The 19,564-nt window shown below is 31.3% G+C and overlaps 1 protein-coding gene across 1 annotated transcript; it reads left to right on the forward strand.

Moving 5' to 3' along the window:
* The first annotated feature begins 206 nt into the window (after positions 1 to 206).
* LOC129920607 (5'-nucleotidase domain-containing protein 3) lies at positions 207 to 14,922 on the forward strand. The gene is made up of 8 exons (XM_056002014.1): positions 207 to 700; positions 11,111 to 11,286; positions 11,361 to 11,588; positions 11,687 to 11,982; positions 12,924 to 13,110; positions 13,170 to 13,310; positions 13,371 to 13,522; positions 13,582 to 14,922. Exons 1-8 carry the CDS (start codon positions 454 to 456, stop codon positions 13,784 to 13,786), a joined length of 1,632 nt encoding a protein of 543 aa, XP_055857989.1. The 5' UTR covers positions 207 to 453; the 3' UTR covers positions 13,787 to 14,922.
* The last annotated feature ends 4,642 nt before the right edge of the window (positions 14,923 to 19,564 follow it).

Below are 19,564 nucleotides of genomic sequence, written 5' to 3' on the forward strand. Positions count from 1 at the left end.
GTAGAAAATTTTCCTTTTCATCTTTTCGAACATATTTTCTCCCTTGCTCTTATGTGCGTCTCGCGGTTTGCACCTTAGTGTAAATGCACACATATTCCTGGATCGAGTTATGCCAGAATCAGCACCAGAAACAGAACACAACTAGAGAAACTGAATCTGAACAGACCTATTTTATATTCTTGTTGTCTTGTTGTTGTCCATGTGCTTGTGCGGTGTAGCTGTAGTTTGAATTAAATTCAATTTTGTCTCCTAGTTTAGTATTTATTAATTTTGCCATTGAAGATGGCCTCTAGACAATGTTCAGTACCTGTTTTTGATTAATTTTTTTAGCTTTAATTTTATTGAAAAAAACTATTTTATTTTCTGAGATAGGTAAATAACAAAAAAAAAAGTGTCAAGTTGAACAAATATTTTTTGACTCTTTTTTTTATATAAATTACAAAATTGTGCAAAATGATTCTGCCTAAATCAATTCGTATTCATTTGCCATCAATTGTTTATAACCGCAAAATTGTAACCAAATACCGTCCATGGTTATCATTGTTAAGACCAATCAAGGAGATTATTGGTGGTGGAGGTGGTTGTCATCCTATTTCTAGTGCTCCATTTTCAACCGCCGCCGCCACCAGAACGCCAAATAAACCATCAACACTGGAAGATTTCAAGTTGATTTATGAGCAAAGCAGACATACATTTGAATGTAAGTTGAATCGAATTATTTACTTCCTCCCTTCGTCTTGTGTTATTATTAGGTTAAAATCACCAATTGCATGCCTGCTAATATTTTTGTGTAAAATTTTGAATGCATAATGTAACACTAATCTTATAGATTCATTCTGCTGACATTTCGTCGCCCCCTACCCCTTAATTGTCATCCGTCTTCATCCATCATTTGTGTTGTTATATCGTTTGTTTATTTATTTACACACCAAACAATTGTTAAGAATGAAGTTATGCGAAGTTGATTAGAAATTCGCATGTGCTTGGCAAAATTTGAGAGTTGACTCCATTTCTATTTCATTTTCCATATAGCGGATTTGTTTATATTACAGTAAAACCCGGATAAGTGCCTCTCGCTTAAGTGCCTAACCCGCATAAGTACCTTTGTTTTTTTAGAACCAAAATTTGAAGGATTTTTTCACATAAAATTCATCTTTTAAGTACCTTTCGCTTAACTGCCTTCCCCGCTTAATTGCCTGGCTTTTCAAATACTTATAATTGAATTAACTTGCAAACAATTCTTTTAAGTACACATTTGAAACAAGTTTGAAAAACTTTGAAAAACTTCGTTTCCTAAACCGCTTTAAAATTCTACTATAGGTAGAAATTAACTAGTTAGCTATTTTAAACTTTCAAAGTAATTTTGTACTGTGAAGATTATGTTTTTAGTAATCCAACATGTTTTTTTTTTATTATTAAATAAATATAGACATAACTGCCTATGAGCACTTAAGCGGGTTCTTGTAAGTACCTTACCCGCTTTAGTGCCTATCAAAATGGGGCATTTAAGGTGAGATACTTATCCGGGTTTTACTGTATTTGTTTTCAGCTTTGTTTAAAATAAGAGAAAAAGTAAATTGAAGCGCAAATGTTTGCTTGTTTGTTTTGTTTGTTTGGTGGAATAACAACAAAAGTATGACATTTTGAAACTCTTTAAAATAAAAGAAACAGGAGGCACGGTTACCGTTTTGGTAGAATTCTAACAAATTTGGTAGATTTGAATTGTTCTGGTCGATTGGTAGACTAAAGTTCAGTTTGGTAGATTTTTATCCTTTCGAATGCAAGCTCTTGAAAATGTTTAGAAATCTAGCTGAAATTCAATTTGTTTGAATATTAAAAATTTGTATAGAATTGTTAGAGCAAATCCTGTCACGATTTGATTTGGATGATATATGTAAAGCCAGAACCATAATTGGCGGATGGAGTCGGAAGCTTCTGTCAATTGTTGTTGTTTTCTTTGTATTCTCGATAAGTTCTCATCCGTCGAGTGCGGTTGCGAGCGCTGTTCCCCTCCGTTTCATCCGACGCATCCGACAATTATAGTTCTGGCTTAAGTCTAAAAAAAAATTGTCTATGGTTATAGGGTAGATGTACCTAGAGCCATGGACAGAGAAATAGCACACTATTGAGAAAAATCATGCGAATCGAATTTTAGATATTAGGAATTTTTTATAATTTTTTTTCTTTTGGTAGGTATATTGTCGAAATGATGGAGACAAAAATATCTTAAAAGTACCGTTATTTTCTATATTTATTTGCACTAGAAATATAATGCTTTTTCTGTCTCTTTCGCTAGTGGACACAGAAATAGCACACATTTGTTTAACCGTTAAGTTTTTATTCCGCGTTCAAAAGTTGTAGACGAAAATGCATTTATTTTATTGCTACTATTTAATTAACAAGTATTTTTGAAAAAAAAAAAATAAGCAGAAAAAATGATTAAACTGCGAAAAAGGGAGTATTACTTTTGATCTTCATAGTCAAGGGAAAAATCCTTTTCAATTAGCTTAAACTCTAAATTTTTCGAATAAATGATGGATAAAGCCATTTATTTAGAAAGAGCCAATAGAAATTTAAACTCTGAAATTAAATTGCGTTAACTTCTTCCCCGCAAAACTTCCATACGAGTGGATAGAGCGATCACAGAGAAACGCAAATGTGGGCTTTTTAAGTCATCTTGCACGATTTTGCCGAATTAAATATAGAATTCGGCGAAAAAAGTGTCAAGCAGACTTTTAAGAAGGATACTTCTTAATAATGCTGAGTTGTACAGACAGGTAAGCAAGAAAAATCCAATGATATAAAAAGACACATGAAAGATCACCTAACATTAGCTAAAAAACATCTGAATAAAAACATGCAGTTTTGAATGAGAATCTTTTGGAGTGATGAAATAAAGGTTAACCGCATTAGAAGCGATGACAAAACTTTTGTCCATCGCCTAAAATGTTAAAAGGACAAACCAAATTATTATCTCAAGACGATGAATCTAAGAGGATAGGATTTGATGGTCTGGGGCGCATTTTCCTGGCATGGTAAGGACCCATTGGTTAGGTGGATGGTAGAATTGATAAATTCTTTTGTCTTTATATTACATTAGAATACCGAGGAACCATATTTCTCGCCAGTTAATTAGATATTCATACATGACAATGACCCAAACATGCATCAGAAATAGTACAAGATAGGTTAAGATAGGTTTTCGGACGAAAAAATCGATATTTGCACCTAGCCATCTCAAATTTACAATCTTAGCCCCATAGAAAATTTATAAACTGATGTCAATGTTAAGCGTGGGAAAAGAAAATTCAAACGATCTTTGGGCCAGAATCAAAGAAACGTGGTACCGTACTCCATAAAGTGGATACCAGACGTTAGTTGAAAGTTTACCAAAAAGGTGCGAAGGAACTTTGAAAAACTGTGATCTACTAACAAGTTACTAACTAAGTAGTATTGAATTTATTGGAAATTGTAAGAATTTTTGCTTAGAAATGATTATTTTTATGATTTTCGGAATGTGTGCTATTTCTTTGTCCACAAGAAAAAAGGCTATTCTCTACAAATTATAATTTTTAAAAATTCAATTGAAATAAAATAATTTATAATTATTAATTTTATGAATCCCCATAAGCTAATGCATGCCCTGATATAAAAATTATAATATATAAGTTAAAAGGTCCCAAATAAATCCAATTTTTGTAAGAAAAATCAATAGTGTGCTATTTCTTTGTCCATAGCTGTATTTCCGAACAGCTCCAGTAGCCGAACACTTTTCACTTAAATGTGTAAAAACAAACTGTTTTGTCCCGTTAGACGTAAAAACCCGGTTAAACTAAAATCTATATGCCATATTCGATCACTCCTTGCGATATCTCGCTCATAAATCTATATTTTCTTATTCAAATAGCTTTTAGTTTGTCGGAAGGATCAGATGCGTAAAATTATCGTATTTTTTTTTTTTTTTGTAAAAAAAATAGTGACAGTGGTCACATGAAATAGTGTTTATTTGAATGAAAATATATTTTAAGCTAAATTTTATAATTTTATGTATTAGTTTAGAAGATAAGTAATTAATTTTTTTTTTAATTGTATATACTTATTCCTATTTTAAACTGTGTGGAACTATGCAACTTATACAAATTTTCTTTATATAATATTTTGTTTTTAAATATATATACACTTTTATAAATATATTTTTTTTTATAATAAGCACGCACTAAAGGGATTAATGTACACTTAATATGGTGAACACAGTACGAGCATTAGGAAAATAGGGAGGGGTTTGATAGAAGATACCGATGAGCATTAGTTTTGAAGTTCTGAAATTTGAAATGGGATGGGAAAACAGAGGCGGGTTACGCGTTCCACATTCGTGTAGTGCGGCTGAAGAAAGAATTTCTGTATTTGACGGTACGTCCGAAGTTGGACTCTAGGGTAAACTGATGAGCATTCCTTGAAGCGCGAGTATTACGGTTGAATTGTTTCAGGGGAGGAATGCAACTAGCTATTGCGTCGGAGCACTGCTTATAAAAATAACGATAGAACAACGTGAGACATGATACGTTACGACGGTGCTCAAGAGACGTAATTGTATCAGTTATTGATCTATCACCTACCATTTTTATAGCTCTATTTTGTATTCTATCCAAGAAACTCAACGAGTCCCCATTGGACAATGCTATTAAGATCAGAATTTAATGAGCTTATCATATTTAGCCGTTCAAGATCCACTTTCGAAGAACTTGGGCGAGAATCAGGAAACGAATATAAAAAACTGAGGGTACTATCATCAGCAAAACAATTGAGTGGATTAGAAGTTTCAGACAGGAGATCATTTATAATAAATTGCACGACTGGGGTCGCACGTACTTGCTCTTAGAGTTAAAGTTGCTTAAATTTTTAAGACTTTTTATATGTATAGAAATTTGGAAAAAAAAATAAAATTCGTTTAAAAAAAAAAAATAAAATAAAATCTGAAATTAAATTGCCCTCCAAAACAAGTATGCAGTTTTGATTGATATATTAACATGCATTTTTAGAAAAAAAATTTTCAAAATCGTTAGAGCCGTTTTTTAAAAAACTAATTTTTTATAAATAAGTTTTTGGAAAAAAAGTTTTAAAATAAAATTGGTATGCCATTTTGTAGAAATCACTAATCAACATCTAAAAACAAAATTTCAAAAAAATTCAATGTCCCGTTTTCGAGAATCTGATTTTTCAAAAAAAAATTTTCAAAATTTTTTTAAAAATCCAAAAACAGACAGACAGACTGACAGACTGACAGACTGACAGACTGACAGACTGACAGACTGACAGACTGACAGACTGACAGACTGACAGACTGACAGACTGACAGACTGACAGACTGACAGACTGACAGACTGACAGACTGACAGACTGACAGACTGACAGACTGACAGACTGACAGACAGACAGACTGACAGACAGACAGACGGACTTCCGGGACCCACTTTTTTGGCATTGTCTACCATCGTAATGTCATGGAAAAATGTTATCTCAACTTTTTTTTTTTGTACGAATGCATAACTTGATATATAGTACCTATATCGCAAGTAAAAATGAGAAAGAGAGTCGGAGACAGAACGGAGCCCTGTGGCAAACCAGCATTTATTTTGTGGGTTTCAGCCTTGAATCCATCCAATACGACCTGTATTAAAGGGTGCAAAAGGTAATTTCTAATCCAACGAAGAAGAGACTCATCGACGCCAAAAGCACGCATTTTCGAAAGAAGAGCTTGATGCCAAACTCTATCAAATGCCTTTGAAATATCAAGTGCAACAATCTTACTTTCTCCGAAACGATGTAAAGATTTGTTCCACTGCTCGGTGAGATAAACTATCAAATCATCAGTGGACCTGTTGCTACGGAAGCCGTACTGCCGGTCATTAAGAAGCTTTCGTTGTTCGAGATATTTCTTAAGTTGAAAATTAATCAACGTTTCCATGACCTTGGAAAGGGATGTAAGTGCAATTGGTCGGTAATTTGAGGGTGAGGAAGATTCACCTTTTTTAGGGACAGGCTGGACAAATGCTGTTTTCCATCCACTCATGAAGAGACCAGTAGAATAGGACAGATGAAAAAGCTTACGCAATGGTTTTGCCAGCGTGGAAGAACACTTCTTCAGAACGATGCACAGTGGGCCCATATGGCCTTAGGCGTCTCAAAAATCTGTAACTTTGTTGTCTTTTGTGATTATTGCTTCAAATTTGGAATATAATGCCTTTATAACGAATCAGTCAATTTACTTTTTTTTTGAAATTAAAATTGTTTTTAATCTTTTAAAAATTAGTCAAAGTTCAAAAAGTACGATTTTCGCTTGATTTGGGTATTTAAAAATATCTGTAACTTTTTTGTCTCCTGAAATAATTAAACCAAATTTGAAACATATAATCTTAAATGTATCAGAAATCATTGAGCGTAGTTTTTTTTTAAATTCAAATTATTTTTGAGCTTTGAAAAGCTAGGCAAAATTCAAAAAGTACAATTTTGGCTCGACTATGGCGTTCCAAAAATCTGTCATTTCTTCGAGTCTGAAAATAATTAACTCAAATTAGGAATATATTACCTGAAATGTTTAATAAATTATTTGACACACTGTTTTTTTAGCTAATATTTTTATTTAAGTATTAAACGTTTAGTCAAAGCTAAAAAAATACGATTTTGACTAGTCTAGAACGTCTCAAAAATCTGTAACTTTTGTATCTTAAAAGACTATTTTCTCAAATTTTGCAAAATAAGATAAAACTGGTTTCTTAATTAAAGGCCTTCCTTTCGTGTCTTAAAATTACTTAATTCTTTTTAAAAAAATAAAGATAAAATACATTTCAATGTAGTTTGTTTGTGTTACGTTATTTGAAATTAAAGCTATTTTATTGGAAAATTATAAAAAAAAAATTGATTATACTCATTTTAAACAAAGTCGTTTGTAAGGCAAAGTGAAATTGTCGAAAAACTACGCTTTTGAGAAAAGAGCAAAAAAAGAAATCACAAAAAAAAAAACAAAAACTGGTTGTCAATTTTCACGAAAATCCTTCTTAATAAAATACTTTAAACGGCTCGGCTCTTTTAAAAATCTTCGAGTGAAATCAAAATCAGTAAATAAAATCGGTATGTAACTTTTTCCATAAATGAAATTTTTTCAACAATTACAATATTAAATTCTAACATTTTTCTGCTACCTTAAACTTTTTCTAATAGTACAAATATCTTCAATTTCGGGTGCATATACTAAGTCTAAGAACCCTGTAATCCCCCCCTAAATACGGCTATGCTCAGGTATTCGACATCAGGGATGGGAGTTTCCTAGCTAGTGTATAGTCAGATAGCCAAAATTGTACACTGCACGCATTTTTCATAGAATTTTATTTCAAGGCAGAAATTTTTTCATTTGCAATAACAATATTTTTTAATCCAAAATATTTGTATGCAATAAAGTTTTTTTTTACATTGTAATGGAAAGCAAATGCATTAAAAAGGATTTTTTTTTTAAATTATATTATATTAAATCTGCTGCGATAAAAATGAATCTACCTTCTGCTTCGAAATTTTTTTTTTTTTCAAAAGTCCCATCGCTACCGACTGGTCAGCTGATAAACATTTATGGTCTCTTTTATTTTGATTGCTTTTCGCTCTATTATTCAGCTGGAAAATAAAATTAATTTGCAAGAAATAGTTGAATGGATTGTGTACTCTGCAACTAGATAGATAGATAGATAATATTCTTTATTTTTTCATCATAAAATTTTACAATTTTTATAGTTAAGAATAAGGACATGGCAATACTGCCGTCTGCCTGATATGACATTTCATAATATGATTTAAAAAATAAAAGAAATAAAATGCAAAAATAAAATTAGAAAATTTGAATAAAAGATTTTTTTCACTTTTATATATAAAACTGCAAACAAATATTTTTAGTTTGGCAATGTTATCAATTTTGCCGTGATTTGAAACACAAAAAATATATTACACAATTTGCTTTAAATAAATAGGTATTTGTACAAATTTTTAACAATGTTATCAATTTTGCCGTGATTTGAAACACAAAATTTTACACATTTTCGTTTGTTTGATTAGGCATTATTAAAAAATTACTAACAATTTTATCGTGATTTGAAACACAAAAGAAAAAGTATTAAGTTTAATATCAGTTTAATATCAGCAACATATCAATCAAAAGTTAAAAGTAATTTGACAGAGTTTATTTACTTTAGAAACTGCAAGAAGTGGGTATAGGACTTCGTTTTAATATAAGAAACTATTACGGTACGAAAGAGCATGTTGGCAATAATTATAGAGGCTGATCCAGCCCCTTGCTCCATTTAAGATTTCGTAAAGTTTTTGTAAGGATAGAAAACTCTCCTGAAAATGTAGCCGACGGATTTCTTGCAAAATTGGGCAAGCCGCAACGAAATGGTAAATATCTTCGTTTACTCTTCCGTTACATAGATCGCAAAGTTGAGGCAGATCCGGACGGTGAGGTATGAAGTTTAAATTTAAAATTTCAACTCTAGTTCTAAAGATGATACCTATAACAGAGGCTGAATAACCGTTACGAAAGTATGTTACGTCCGACAGTAGTTGATGATTTAAATTACTGTAAATTGCTCTAGATCTTGTAGAAGATGCTTTGGAAAGATTATCCAGAAACATTTTGTGATCAACCTTAGCAATCACATCAGCAAACTGAGCCTGCCAATCAGCCACGTTACTTTCAGATAAGTTTAAAGATGTTTCGTAATAAACAGCTAGTTCGTTCCAGTCTTTGAACGGGGAAGCATTTACTCTTAGTAATTTCTTTAAAATTATTTTATGGAGACATGATTCACTTCTTTTCATTACTTTAGTGATGAAGTCTGCGCTTGCTTTTAAGCTTTGTATGTATATAGGGGCTATACCAGACTCCACATATATCGCATAGTTAGGTGTTGAGTTTGGCAAACGGAATAATCTCTTAAAAAAGTTTCTTTGTACGGTTTCAAAGGCCTCAAGGTACGTGTATCCGAACACCTGAACTCCGTACGTCATGCAAGCATTAACCGTCGCATTAAAAACTTTGTATTTTGACGATAAATCAACATTTTGGTTAGAGAAAAACTTTGGCCACATAATATTTAATGCTAATTTCGCTTCGTCGCTTTTTTCTTTGGCATGCTTTAAAAAGCTTAAATTGTAGGTCAAAAGGACTCCCAAATATTTGAACTCCTGTACAACGTCAATGCGTACATTGTTTAGCAACCAGTTTTCTTCTGGACGTCTTCTTGACTGTCTCTTTTCAAATATGACGATCTTAGTTTTTTGGGTATTTACTTGTAAGCCCCAAGACTCACAACTATAAAAGCCTCTTTGGCAAGCAATCTGGATAGCTTTTCGTCTTTAAAAAAGATATTTCAAATACGGGTATAGGCCCAAATATAATGGGCATGAAGTCGCTTTTTTTTATACAGCCGTAAAAAAATCTTCAAACAAAAATTCCCATTGTTCATATTTGGCTTATTCAGTGTAGTACCACTGAAAACTAATAAACTCTTGGTAAAGAAAAAGCAACAAACAAGAGATGGTCAAACATTATAACATACCGATACCAAACGACCAAGCAGATCTGGCCTAGGCTGGATCCAAAAAGTTAAAAAAATCGCTGTCTCTGAGCGAATTGCATATTAGCTTCGTAATAGGTCTCCTAAGAAGATTCACTTGACTTAATCAACACTGGTCCAACTGGTTTAATTAGTAAGAACGAAACATTAAGTGGTCTAAGTGTGTCATTTGTTTTCCTGCTAGACATTTCAACCTAACCTTGCCTACATTTAGATAGGCTTTGTTGTTTATAGACCAGTTGCCAATAATTTTTGAATATAAAAAAATTATTAGCAGCATATGGGTGGTGGGAAAATTTAGGATAAATGGTTTATGAAAGGGGGAAAAAAAATTGCCCACAAAAAAATTGGGGGAAAGGGGGTGAGTGGGCGAAAAAGTGGGGTGGGTGTAAAAAATCATGGTTTTTAACGATTTCTGTCAAAATTATACGTCCTATCGAAAAAAGTCAAATGCAAAAGTTGTAGGTAGTATAAATGCCTACAACTTTTACTCAAACAATTTTTTTCTATAACCTCAAAAATATTTTAAAAAAATGCAAAAACACGATTTTTTGGTTTTTTATCTTTTACAAAAATAGTTGGATTTTAACAAACCTTGGTTAAAAATTACTTTGTTATGTTTTCTATCTATTAAAAATGTTTTTTGAGCAAAAAGTTAATTTTTGGATTTTTGACGAATTTAATTTGAAAAAATAGCCTATTTTTCAATCAAAAAAGTTACCGAAAAAATTTTTGATTTTGGAAAAGTTTGGAATGCAATTATTTAGCTTAAAACCGTTTTTTAAAGATTGTGTGGAAAAACTATACTTTTAGAAAATATTGAGAAAAATTGAAAAAAAAAACAAAAAAACCATTTTTAAGATTGATTTTTCCGTAAATGACAGTAATATTGGCGAGAAATAATTTTCCATAGAAACCAAATTATACTTTTATAATGGTCATTGACATTTTTAATTTGAATCAAGTACTAGAATAGCTCTAACATGCAAAGTTTTCGATAGGATGTCATGATTTTTGACACCCACCCCACTTTTTCGCCCACCCACCCCCTTTTCCCCAATTTTTTTTGTGGGCAATTTGTTTTTCCCCTTTCATATACCCACCACCATCATGCTGCTAATAATTTGTTTAACTTTTGCCTTCTGAAAACCGGATTGGCACTGGTCTATTATGACCAAGTTACTTTTTCAAGATTTGTTAATTTCTCTCAAATGGAGCATGGATTTCAACCTAGAATCTATGGTGTGACAGTCTATCGCTATAAAAAAAAGCTTGCATAACCCACTTTTATTTTCACATATGAAGTTGAATTAAAAAAAATGCACGCAGGAAGTACTTCTCTTAAATTTCAAATTTGAAAAAAAAAGTCCTAGTTTTAAATATTTTTTGCTAACTTTGCTTTCATTTTTTTTTTATTATTATAGTAGAGTTCAGTGAGGCCCTTCTTTGTATAAAATTAATTTGTTTTGTTGTTTAATTTAATTAATTTTCAGCCAAAAAACTACCCAAAAACGTTAACCTCCAAGGAGTATTCGCTTGTAATGAATTAGACTTGAAAGAAGTTGATGTTTATGGTTTTGATTACGATTACACGTTGGCTTGTTACAAATCATGTTTGCATGATTTGCTCTACAATCTAGGACGTGATATGCTGATCAAAAAGTTTAAGGTTGTATTTTGTTATAAAAAAAAAAAAAAACAATAATTAAAAAAATACATTTCTCATCAAATTTCTTATTTCAGTATCCTGAAGAAATTTCACAACTTGAATATAAACCTGGATTTGCAGTACGTGGTCTTCATTATGACATTGAAAAGGGTCTTCTTTTAAAATTAGATTCATTTCTACAAATTCAATTGGGTTCAGTCTATCGGGGTTTGACAAAAATTCCCGATTCAGAAGTTTTGAAAATCTACAAAAACCGAATAATACCAATTGCTTATGTTGAAGGACACTCCAAAAGCTATCAGGTAAAAAATGCTTTGTTTATTTTTTATTTATTTTTCTTCGTTTCCTTTTCCTTTAATTTTTTTTTATTATTTCTTTCATTTGCTTTTTTTTTTCTTAGCCGGATGCTAAAGCTAAAATGGTGCAGCTAGCGGATTTGTTCTCCGTTCCAGAAATGTGTTTACTCTGCAATGTTGCCGAATATTTTGAAAAAAATCACATTGATTACCATCCGGAGATATTATTTCATGACGTTAAGAGTTCTGTGCAACGTTGTCATCCAATTATGCATGGAATTGTTTTAAAAGACGCTAAAAATTTCATTGAGAAAAATCCATTACTGCCCGGATTTTTTGATCGATTAATCAAAGCTGAAAAGAAATTGTTTCTAGTCACTAACAGCCCATTTCCTTTTGTGTAAGTAAGAAATTTTCCTATTATGTATTTTTGTGAGTTAACTGTCTGTTACATTCGATTTCGTGTACTGATCTGTCAGACAAATTGATACAATTAAGTATTTGATGTAAATAATTTCTATCAACTGCTTTCTTCAAATTATTTGGCGATTGATGTAGGTGATGTAGAAGGAAAAACAATATCGAACGTCCAATCATTGCTGCTCAGCACAATTTTGTTACCATAACTCATGTGACCCTCAATGTTTGTGGAAAGTTTAATTGAAATTCAGTTACAAAGCCTTCAAATAACTCTATCTTGGCGTTTTGCTCTAAGTTTGCCACTGCTATCAGAATCAAACTAGAACCATTTGAACAGCGAAGCCTCAAGAAGTCTCATAGAATTTTAAAATTGGTCGGAAAAAAAGTTTTTGTGAATTTGTCTTTTGAGTTTTGATTTAGAAAAAGTAAAAATTCTTTGATACTTTTGTTTGAGGAGATACAAAGATGGCTTGTTCTTGATCGCTAAGGCTATTATTTTTTTTTATTGACTATTTTAGAGTTAGTTAAACATCCGTCTATTGCTTTGGTAGCTAACCAAACTATTAAAGCTATATTATTAAATTCTTAAGTATCCGGCAGGTATTCCCCCTAATTGAAGTGTAAACATTTTAGCATACAATTTTAACGTGGCACGGGGCGCTAATCTGAAAGTTGCCCATTTCTGTATTTAGCAACTTTTTTTTTTTTTTGATATAACATTTTTTTAAAATAATCTTTTAATCGACAACTCCCCTCTTATAACCTTAAATGCCACAAATATTTATTGCGAAGATAAAATGCTGGTCTTGGAACCCATGATGTGTGAAATTCAAATAGAAGTGAAATTTATGACAATCTATTAGAAAAACCTTGACTTATTTAGTTGCATTCAAATAATGGGTGATTGAATTTTGTTTGCAGAAATCGAGGTATGACTTTACTGGCAGGATCGAATTGGAGGAACTATTTCGATGTTATAATAGTTCAAGCTCGAAAACCTAAATTTTTCACCGATGAATCTCGACCAATTAGATTATATGATGAATCGTCAAACACACATGTCTGGGATAGAGTCTCTAAGCTTGAACGAGGCAAAATTTACTATGAGGTATAAAATTTATAATGAGTTTTGTTTTTTGTTTTATAAAAATATTTGTTTATTATCAGGGTACAGTTAAACAATTACAAGAATTGACAGGATGGCATGGGCATTCGGTGTTGTATTTTGGTGATCATCCATACAGTGATTTGGCAGACGTAACATTGGAACATGGCTGGAGAACTGGTGCCATAATCAGTGAATTGACTGTGGGTTGAAATAATACTTGCAAATGTGTCAATATTCAATTTTTTTTTTGGTTCTTTCAGCATGAAATCAACACTTTGAACAACGAAGAGTTCAAGAAAAACGCCAACTGGTTGCAAATGCTAACCCAATTGATTGAAGATCATCAAGATAACGAATGCGAAGCAGCTCAAATAAGTTTAAAAAACTGGATGAACGAAAGGGATGTATTGAGGTTAGTCAGAAATATTTCTTTATAAATGGTTTTTTATAGAATATTTCTATTTTGTTTAGAAACGAGACGAAGAAAGTATTTAATACGCAATTCGGAAGTGTGTTCCGCACATATCATAATCCTACATATTTCTCAAGACGTTTATTCCGATTTGCTGATATTTATACGAGTGATATTACAAATTTGCTCAATTATTCTGTATCACATACATTTTATCCTAGAAGAGGAGTTATGCCACATGAATATATATCATATTTTATGTAAATTTAAGAATTATAATAGTTAACTAACTATTCGAATTGAATCTGAAGTCAATATTTTTTTTTAAGTCCCACCTTTTTATTTTATTTAAAAAAAAAAATCATTAATTCGAGTGGCGATTATTCTGAATTTTCTGAATTCTTTAAAAAGTAGAAGTCCGTGCATAATTAAATTGAATTAATGTAAAATCGATGTTACATGTACATACTGATTAATAAATTTTTAAATAGGTTTTTGAATTGTGTAGATACATTTTTGGGGGAGAGAGAACTCAAACATAGCTGAATTGAGCGCCACTCTGAATGGCAGACTGTAATGAATAATTTATAACACTTAGTCATAGTGTGAAATAGGTGGCTTTGTGATTTTAGTTTACTATAAATTTGTGACAACATTTTAAGGTGCTCACATAAGTCTATAAATCCATAGACTTTGAAATTGTTTTTGGTCCTTATTGCGAGTGTCGTTCAACTTTCGATGCTACAAAATCGATGAATATCTGTTGTGCGATTGTATTTCTTTGGACAAAGATATTTGCTATTGTGAATTATGAACTTGATTTGAGTCGGTAGCAAAATAATTGTATACGAAAAAGATCAAACGATAAAACAAAAAATATATTTCACAACAGGGATTCACAATATCATGATCGACTATAAACAAAAGTCGTCTATAGATAGACAGACGACACTCTCAATAAGGGCCTTTATTAGTTGCTTTTGTTTTTGGAATTTAGAATGTTTTTTTTTTTGTTTTAGTAATTCAATGAACACAAAACAAGATTTGAAAAAAAAAAAATGAATATGAAATTTTAAAACTCGGCATAGCCTTGGGCACCTCTAAAAGTTGGACGAAACTTATAAAACTATAACACATAGTCGATTTTAAAAGCACTACTCAATATTTGCTTTATTTATTTTAATGAATATTAAAAACATGCAAGGAAGAGAATAAAAGTATGTTACCATTTGGGCATCCAAGTGTCTTTTGCAATAAAATTGTTCAACAAAATTTTGTAAATAGAGTTGAAATGTACGTGTGATAGTAAAAGTATAGAAAATATGGATATTTATTATATACTCAAATTAATGTAATCTATTTTATTTTAATAATTAATAAAAAAAAAACATGAACGCATAAATATTTGAATTAATCTACATATTTTATTTTATTAAAAAATGTGTGCTATCTACAAATGTACGAGTTTTAACTTGTAGTCTAAAATGAGGTCGTTGTGACCAGGATCAATCCAAGAAATCACATGCAGCAGTCCATCACAAGAAAAGTCATCAGAAGTTTCGATTAAACCAAATTCATTTTCAGTTCATTTTGTCGATTGCAAATAATTCAGCAACCATACCTTCTGGAATTTTTTGGTTTTCAGATATGAAAAGAACTTACAGAGACCCTTCATTTGATATCTCACTCGATGGATTTGGAGGAAATGTTTCAAAATTTATTTTTTTATGGCAAGGAATGAAAAAAAAAAAAAAACAAAAAATATTTCGATTGCAAATAATTCAGCAACCAGACCTCCCAGAATTTTTTGGTTTTCAAATTTGAATAGAGCTTAAAGAGACCTTTCATTCGATATCTCACTCGATGGATTTGGAGGAAATGTTTTAAAATTTATTTTTTTAATGGCAAGCAATTAAAAAAAAAAAAAACAGAAAATATTTCGATTGCAAATAATTCAGCAACCAGACCTCCCAGAATTTTTTGGTTTTCAAATATGAATAGAGATTAAAAAGACCTTTCATTCGATATCCCACTCGATGGATTTGGAGGAAATGTTTTAAAATTTATTTTTGTATGGCAAGGAATTAAAAAAAAAAAACAGAAAATATTTCGATTGCAAATAATTCAGCAACCAGACCTCCTAGAATTTTTTGGTTTTCAGTTATGAATAGAGCTTAAAGAGACCTTTAATTCGATATCTCATTCCATGGATTTGGAGGAAATGTTTTAATTTTTTTTATGGCAAGGAAATAAAAAAAAAGGAATTAAAAAAAAAAAAAACAGAAAATATATCGATTGCAAATAATTCAGCAACCAGACCTCCCAGAATTTTTTGGTTTTCAAATATGAATAGAGTTTAAAGAGACCTTTCATTCGATATCTCACTCGATGGATTTGGAGAAAATGTTTTAAAATTTATTTTTGTATGGCAAGGAATTAAAAAAAAAAAACAGAAAATATTTCGATTGCAAATAATTCAGCAACCAGACCTCCCAGAATTTTTTGGTTTTCAGTTATGAATAGAGCTTAAAGAGACCTTTAATTCGATATCTCATTCCATGGATTTGGAGGAAATGTTTTAATTTTTTTTATGGCAAGGAAATAAAAAAAAAGGAATTAAAAAAAAAAAAACAGAAAATATTTCGATTGCAAATAATTCAGCAACCAGACCTCCCAGAATTTTTTGGTTTTCAAATTTGAATAGAGCTTAAAGAGACCTTTCATTCGATATCTCACTCGATGGATTTGGAGGAAATGTTTTAAAATTTATTTTTTTATGGCAAGGAATTAAAAAAAAAACAGAAAATATTTCGATTGCAAATAATTCAGCAACCAGACCTCCCAGAATTTTTTGGTTTTCAAATATGAATAGAGCTTAAAGAGACTTTTCATTCGATATCTCACTCGATGGATTTGGAGAAAATGTTTTAAAATTTATTTTTGTATGGCAAGGAATTAAAAAAAAACAGAAAATATTTCGATTGCAAATAATTCAGCAACCAGAAATCCTAGAATTTGTAAGTTTTCAAATATGAATAGAGCTTAGAGAGACCTTTTGTTTGATGTATCACTCGATAGATTTGTAAGAATTTTTGTAACATCTGTACATAAATTGGTCTGGTTGTGAACTTGTACTGGTAAAAAGGCATTTTCATAAAATTCCTCCAAATCTATCGAGTGATACATCAAAAGAAAGGTCTCTCTAAGCTCTAATTATAACTGAAAACCAAAAATTCCAGGAGGTCTGGTTGCTGAATTATTTACAATCGAAATATTTTTTTGCTTAATTTTGAAAGCAGATATTTTTAATATTCGGTATTCGGCCGAATGTGGCGAGCTATTTAGCAGAGTACGGAATATCAAAACAAAAAGGCTGAATAAGTCGAATATCGAAAAGTGGCCGAATGTTTGCGACATTCCCAGTTCAGAGCGTACGACATAGACTTGACGAAAGTTGGACGAATAGCGCATATGCGCAGTATGGGCATCCCATAAGAATTGAATGAGTACTCAATCATGCTCATACTCATGAGCCCATGCTCGCTCTTGTCTGTTATAGTTGGGCCTTCACTCATGTTCTTTTTTTTTCAATATTTTGGTGGTGCATTTTTTAAGCAGAAAACAAACCTTGGTAAAAATAACTCCGAAAATCAAAAAAATACAAGTGAAACAAAATGCAAGTTCCTTCATCTAAAGAAGAATAGGTGAGTAATATTTAATCTACATAATATTTGTTGTGAATGGTGTTTTTTTTTAGTACATACAAAAGGCATAAATGGCCACAGTGGGATCCGTTCACTTATACATACCTACAATATTTTCATAAACTGTGATGCGCATGGAGGATCAAATTTCTTCCTTTACCAAATGAATTGGGTTGTTGTAATTTTTTTTTTAATTGTTACATAAAAAAGTTCCTTAGAAATAATATCACCATGGATTTTTTTAGGACTACAAAGTCTTGTAAAAACGTCGGGTTAATTTGATGTGTCACTCGATAGATTTGTAAGAATTTTTTTAACATGCGTTTTTTTACATGCTCCAAAAATATCTGCCTCGGAATGTAAGGAAAAAACAAAAAATATTTTGATTGCAAATAATTCAGCAACCAGACCTCCTAGAATATTTTGGTTTTCAATTATGAATAGAGCTTACAGAGACCTTAAATTTAATGTCTCACTCGATAGATTTCTAAGAATTTTTTGAACATGTATTTTTTGTACATAAATTGGCCTGGGCTGTTTATTGTGAACTTGTACTGGTAAAAAGGCATTTTCATAAAAGTACATACATCAAAAGAAAGGTCTCTAATCTAAGCTCTAATTATAACTGAAAACCAAACATTCCAGGAGGTCTGGTTGCTGAATTATTTACAATCGAAATATTTTGTTGCTTAATTTTGAAAGCAGATATTTTAAATAATCGGTATTCGGCCGAATGTGGCCAGCTATTTAGCAGAATACCGAATATCAAAACAAAAAGTCTGAATAAGTCGAATATCGAAAAGTGGTCGAATGTTTGCGACATTTCCAGTTCAGAGCGTACGACATAGACTTGACGAAAGTTTGACGACTAGCGTATATGCGCAGTATGGGTATGCCCATACTCATTCTCATGGGCCCATGAGCGGGCCTTCACTCATGTTCTTTTTTTTTTCAAAACTTTGGTGGTGCATTTTTTGAGCAGTAAAACAAACCTTGGTGAAAATAAGTCCCAAAATCAAAAAAATACAAGTGAAACAAAATGCAAGTTCCTTCATCTCAAGAAGAATAGGTGAGTAATATTTAATCTACATAATATTTGTTGTGAATGGTGTTTTTTTTAGTAAATAAAAAAGGCATAAATGGTCACAGTGGGATCCGTTCACTTACATACATACCTACAATATTTTCATAAACTGTGATGCAAATGGTTGTTTTCATTTTTTTTAAATTGTTACATAAAAAAGTTCATTAGAAAAACTATCACCATGGATTTTTTAGGACTACAGTCTTGTAAAAACGTCGGGTTAATTTGATGAATTTTTTTTACATGTATTTTTTACATGCTCCGAAAATGTAAGAAAAAAAAAATAAAAAATATTTTGACTGCAAATAATTCAGCAACTAGACCTCATGGAATTTTGTGGTTTTCAACTATGAATAGAGCTTAGAGAGACCTTTCATTTGATGTCTCACTCGATAGATTTTTTACCGACTTCCAAAAAGGAGGAGGTATTCAATTCGTCTGTATTTTTTTTTTTTTTTTTTTTTTTTTTTTTTTGTTTGTTACCGCATAACTTTGGACTGAGTGAACCAATTTTGATAATTCTTTTTGTATTGGATAGCTGGTGGCTGCAGTGTGGTCCCATTTCAATTTCGTTCACTTTTTGCCATAGGAACTATTTTAAAAACCATAAAACCCAGTTTTGATCCATGGAAGTCGGTTTTGTTTTTTTGCTAACAATGATTATTAAGAATTTTTGTAACATTTTTGTTTGTACATAAATTGGCCTGGCCTGTTCATTGTGAACTTAACTTGTAAACGGCATTTTTATAAAAGTCCTCCAAATCCATCGAGTGATACATAAAAAAAAAGGGTCTGTAAGCTCTGATTATAACTGAAAACCAAATAATTCCAGGAGGTCTGGTTGCTGAATTATTTACAATCGAAATATTTGTCTTTTTCTTACATTCCGAGGAAGATATTTTCGGAGCATGTTAAAAAAATACATGTCAAAAAAATTCTTACAAATCTATCGAGTGAGGTAGAAAACCAAATAATTCCAGGAGGTCTGGTTGCTGAATTTTTTACAATCGAAATATTTGTCTTTTTCTTACATTCCGAGGAAGATATTTTCGGAGCATGTTAAAAAAATACATGTAAAAAAAATTCTTACAAATCTATCGAGTGAGACATCAAATGAAAGGTCTTTTTAAGCTCTATTCATAAGTGAAAACTAAAAAATTCTAGGAGGTCTGGTTGCTGAATTATTTGCAATCGAAATATTTGTGTTTTTCTTACTTTCGAAAGCAGATATTTTCGAATATTCGGTATTCGCTC

This window comes from Episyrphus balteatus, chromosome X, assembly GCF_945859705.1.
Source record: "Episyrphus balteatus chromosome X, idEpiBalt1.1, whole genome shotgun sequence".
In the NCBI taxonomy this organism is placed as follows: domain Eukaryota; kingdom Metazoa; phylum Arthropoda; class Insecta; order Diptera; family Syrphidae; genus Episyrphus; species Episyrphus balteatus.

What these genes read in the sequence shown, in the direction of transcription:
- LOC129920607 (XM_056002014.1), top strand. Translation starts at nt 454, where the DNA reads ATGATTCTGCCTAAATCAATTCGTATTCATTTGCCATCAATTGTTTAT. An exon ending in GAGGCAAAATTTACTATGAG is followed by an intron (nt 13,111 to 13,169) that starts GTATAAAATTTA and finishes GTTTATTATCAG; the next exon opens with GGTACAGTTAAACAATTACA. An exon ending in CCATAATCAGTGAATTGACT is followed by an intron (nt 13,311 to 13,370) that starts GTGGGTTGAAAT and finishes TGGTTCTTTCAG; the next exon opens with CATGAAATCAACACTTTGAA.